Source organism: Salmo salar, chromosome ssa20 (genome assembly GCF_905237065.1).
Source record: "Salmo salar chromosome ssa20, Ssal_v3.1, whole genome shotgun sequence".
Taxonomy (NCBI): Eukaryota; Metazoa; Chordata; class Actinopteri; order Salmoniformes; family Salmonidae; genus Salmo; species Salmo salar.
Genome location: NC_059461.1, coordinates 43,595,170 through 43,599,361, shown reverse-complemented (window position 1 = coordinate 43,599,361; position 4,192 = coordinate 43,595,170). Strand labels below are relative to the sequence as shown.

The following is a 4,192-nucleotide window of genomic DNA, read 5'->3' as shown; positions in this document are numbered from 1 at the left end:
ATGTCTAATGTCCTGAATACAAAGCATTGTTTGGGGCAAATCCAACAAAACACAGAGTACCACTTCATATTTTCAAGCATTGTGGTGGCTGCATTATGTTGTGGGTATGCTTGTCATTGGCAAGGACTAGGGAGTGTTTTAGGATAAAAATAAATGGAATAGAGCTAAGCAGAGGCAAAATCCTAGAGGAAAACCTAGTTCAGTCTGCTTTCCACCAGACATTGGGAGACTAATTCACCTTTCAGCAGGCAATAACCTAAAACACAAGGCCAAATATACACTGGAGTTTCTTACCAATACGAGATTAAACAGACTTTAATCTGCTTGAAAATATATAGCCAGATTTGGAAATGTCTGTCTAGCAGTGGGTAACAACCAACCAACTTGGAGCTTGAATAAGTTTAAGAATTCACAAATATTGTACTATCCAGGTGTGCAAAGCGGACTTACAGCTGTAATTACTGACTCTGATGAACATGTATTGATTCGGTGGTGAGAATACTTAAGTAAATTAGAAATTTCTGTATTTAATTTAATTTGTTAAAATATCAAAAAATGTGTTTTCACCTTGTCATTATGGGGTATTGTGTGTAGATGGGTGAAAAAAAAATATTTAATCCATTTTGAATTCAGGCTGTGACAACAAAACGTGGAATAAGTCAAGGGTTATGAATACTTTCTGAAGGCACTATGTAAATATTTATCGAAATCAACCAAATGCCTTAGGTCATGGTAAATCTTCCAAATAAAAAAACAATTTATTAAAAAAGACCTTTATTTAAGACATTCCTGAATGTCAGCTGCAATTAGAGTGGTATTCAAAGAACAATAAAAATACCTTGTGACAAACATTTGAAAAAATATCCTTTAAAACAATTACAGGAAAAAAACAAATACACTAGCTACCAACGCAGAAATCTGATTTGAGAGTTGAACACCTATTACTTCCATATTGATTCATAATCCTCCAAAGCAGTTACAGGCAAGGGCAGGAAAAAAGGGCTACTACAACAAAAATATCAAAACATCAAATTCAAGACATATAGTGTTCACTTTAACCAGTTAGGGAGCATAACACCATCCATCTTAAAAACATTAAATATACACACATCTTAATGTGTTCGTTGCGTCTGGGTCTGTTCAGAGATGTAAGGTGTGTACAATAGAGTTACATAGCATTAAACAAGGATGTAGGCTACAACAGCAGAGAGGCTACTCGTCATCATCCTCATCGTCATCATCCTCTTCCTCATCATCCTCCTCTTCGTCGTCGTCGTCAGCAGCTGCGGAGGAGGCCGTATCCACTCTACCATTGGTGCGGTATGAGGCGATATCCTGTGTAACACAACATAATTATTTAGAGCCTGACCAATATGCTTTTCTGGGATCCAATACATCTGCAGACATACCGTTTTACAGCAGGAAAATGAAAAAGCTATTTTTCCACACAGAATTCTCATATTGCCATCCAAAAGAGCAATTGTCCAAGAAAATGCTTAAAACGTTACATTGTGACAATAGTGACACATGAGAATGGTCACATGTGTTTAGATAAGCATTAGATTCCCCTTTTTCCATCCTATTTATTTAATATCAGTGGAATTTACTGTACCCATCTTATTAAAATGTCACTGCATCATGATCAGGAAATCAGAAGTTTGTATATCAACTTCAATGACGATTGAATAGAGGATAATCTCAGAAAAGCAGGAATACCAGTCACTGGGAAAACCCAATCTCTTTTGGTTTTAACAAAGCCCTACTCACCTTGTCGTATTTCTCCTTCAGCGTGGCTGCCTTCTTCTCGTACGGCTTCTTCTCCTCAGCTGCAGAGCTGTTCCACATCACTCCCAGCTTCTTAGCAGTGTCTCCAATGGACAGGCCTGGGTGCTCGCTCTTTATCTTGGCCCGGAAGTCAGCACAGAAGATGAAGAATGCAGACCTGAGAAACAAAAACAAACAATGTAAATTCAAAATGAAGTTTAATTCACCTCTATAATTGCTATCCAGTCTAGCTGCCATGCAAACCCAGTAAACTATGGTACATACGGTGGTCTCTTGGGGGCATTAGGATCCTTGAACCTCTTCTTTTTCTGGCCATTGGGTGGGATGTAGTTCTTCATTTCTCTCTCGTAGCGGACCTTGTCTTGCTTCGCCATGTCTTCAAACTTGCCTTTTTCTTTAGGAGACATGGGCTGGATATAGAGGTATACATTCAGATTACATATCTACATGGCCACCGCTAGACTGTCCACAAGGTCACTCAAGTGTAACAAAACATACTATGGTGAAAATATAGCCATAATCATTCTAAGTATGTACCAGAAACATGTCACTTCATAATCATTCACTGGTGTGTAATGCTACCTTCCATCGCTCTGAGCATTTCTTGGAGAACTCAGCAAAGTTGACACTGGCTTCAGGGTGTTTCTTCTTGTGCTCTGCCCTGCAGGTCTGCACGAAGTACGCATATGACGACATCTTGCCTCTCGGTTTCCTAGGATCTTTCCCCATGGTGACTTGTGCAGGTCTAGTAGGAGAGGGTATAGATACAGTTTCAAAAACATAAAGCCAAATTTGTCACCCTGAGCTTTGGCCATATTAAATGAGTGTCCATCCCTAGCTGCCCATAACAAATAATGGGGGCTGGGGGCGGGGTGTACACATGTCTCGACCTTTCTTGAAAATAAACATTTGTATAACTTATAATGCTAAATAAAAGCGAAACATATTTTTCTACTGTTTGCAATTAATTAAAGGTGCAATTATGCAGAGGGTTGGTGTGCTGTCGCTAGCTAGCTACAACGGCAGTTCGCTAGCTTCGAATCCAGCCCCCTCAACACCAAACACTCAGCATATAGTTACTACCTAGCCATCATGGATCCATCCCATTGTTGTGTCGTAGGTAACTAACGTTAGCCTTGCAGTGTGCTAGCGAACCGTTATAGCTAGCTAACTAACGTGTTAGTGTTGCAAAAAAACAAAATGAAGGCCGAAAATCTGACTCATATCACATGGGACAAAACTACATTATAGCAAAGAACATCGAGATGCTCTCTGTTAACGTTTCCTAACGTCAGCGCAGCAGCCAAGCTTGCTTGTTAGCCACGGCTAGCCAGCTAGCTATAGCAAAAATAACTAACGTTAGATAGATATGTAGATGTAATAAAATATAGCTAGTTAGATGTCTGGCTTCCATGAGTTTGTAAAAGCAACTAATGTTCCTGAAATCGTTTTAGGTAGTGCCTGAAAAAATGTGGTTGTTCGCTGTCTTTGTTAGCCCCCATCTACATAGCTAGTTAACAAGCTAATGTTTTATGAATGCTCAGCATAATACACACATTTCAACAAAAATAAATCATTGTCATGTTCTTATTTCCAATAACTCGCTATATATTCTAGCTAATATTTGTGGTGTAAATACATACCCTAAGTTAGCTAGCCAGCTGCCTCAACAAACAACAATGGGACGATGATTAATATTCCACCAGAAGTACAAACAATCACGTCACTATGTATGGTAATGCTAAATCCTTCAAAATAAAAGTCCACAATTGAAACGTGTATCTACTTCGGTGGGGTTTTATTCAGGTGGCCAGGGTTCCGGTCTAGAAGCACGGTTTCGACAGCTCCTACAGTTTTAGAAGCACGGTTTCGACAGTTCCTACAGTTTTGCTTCTGTACAGCAGTTAACTGAAGAAGTCAGATTTGAAAATTCCTAATAAAACACTTCTGTCACCACTTTTGTACACAAAACATCTATTTAACTATTCAAATAATTGTCACTGAGGCCGATTTTTTCCTCCATCACTCACAGCCAAAGATATTCATATTTTATATTCTTCCAATGTCTGCCATGTTTTAGGATGACCTGATGATGACATCAGACTCGTCACTGCTCACCCTGCTCCCTGTGTGCACTGAGTGCTAGTGTGCGTGTGATGTTGGTCCGTATAAACTGTACGCAGATGCTGGTCCATATAAACCGGATGCAACCCAAATATAGACGGTCCATGATCGGCTTATGCGAATGTGAGTAGATTTCCTAGAAAACAACGGGGGTCATCTTGGACGCAGTCTCACGTGCTTATTTACCTCAGTGGTTTTACGTGCCTCGTACGAACCATCCTGATCTAGTGAAACAGAATGTAAGCTTGAGAGATCAGGATGGTTCGTACAAGGCTAGGGTTTT

General features: G+C 39.6%; 1 protein-coding gene across 2 annotated transcripts; it reads right to left on the bottom strand.

Annotated features, from left to right (window-relative positions):
- Positions 1 to 757: 757 nt before the first annotated feature.
- Positions 758 to 3,577, bottom strand: LOC106580642 (high mobility group-T protein). Of its 2 annotated transcripts, none has more exons than XM_014161919.2 (5): positions 3,429 to 3,577; positions 2,368 to 2,530; positions 2,050 to 2,195; positions 1,768 to 1,942; positions 758 to 1,335 (listed from the first exon to the last, which is right to left on the bottom strand). In XM_014161919.2, the coding sequence occupies exons 2-5, from the start codon at positions 2,512 to 2,514 to the stop codon at positions 1,213 to 1,215; spliced, it is 591 nt and encodes a 196-aa protein (XP_014017394.1). In that variant the 5' UTR covers positions 2,515 to 2,530; positions 3,429 to 3,577; the 3' UTR covers positions 758 to 1,212. The 2 variants fall into 2 exon arrangements, with proteins under 2 accessions (XP_014017394.1, XP_045559293.1); XM_045703337.1 differs by lacking the exon at positions 3,429 to 3,577 and adding an exon at positions 2,869 to 2,891.
- Positions 3,578 to 4,192: the final 615 nt, after the last annotated feature.

What these genes read in the sequence shown, in the direction of transcription:
- LOC106580642 (XM_045703337.1), bottom strand. An exon ending in AATGCTCAGAGCGATGGAAG is followed by an intron (nt 2,196 to 2,367) that starts GTAGCATTACAC and finishes CTCTATATCCAG; the next exon opens with CCCATGTCTCCTAAAGAAAA. An exon ending in TGAAGGAGAAATACGACAAG is followed by an intron (nt 1,336 to 1,767) that starts GTGAGTAGGGCT and finishes TGTGTTACACAG; the next exon opens with GATATCGCCTCATACCGCAC.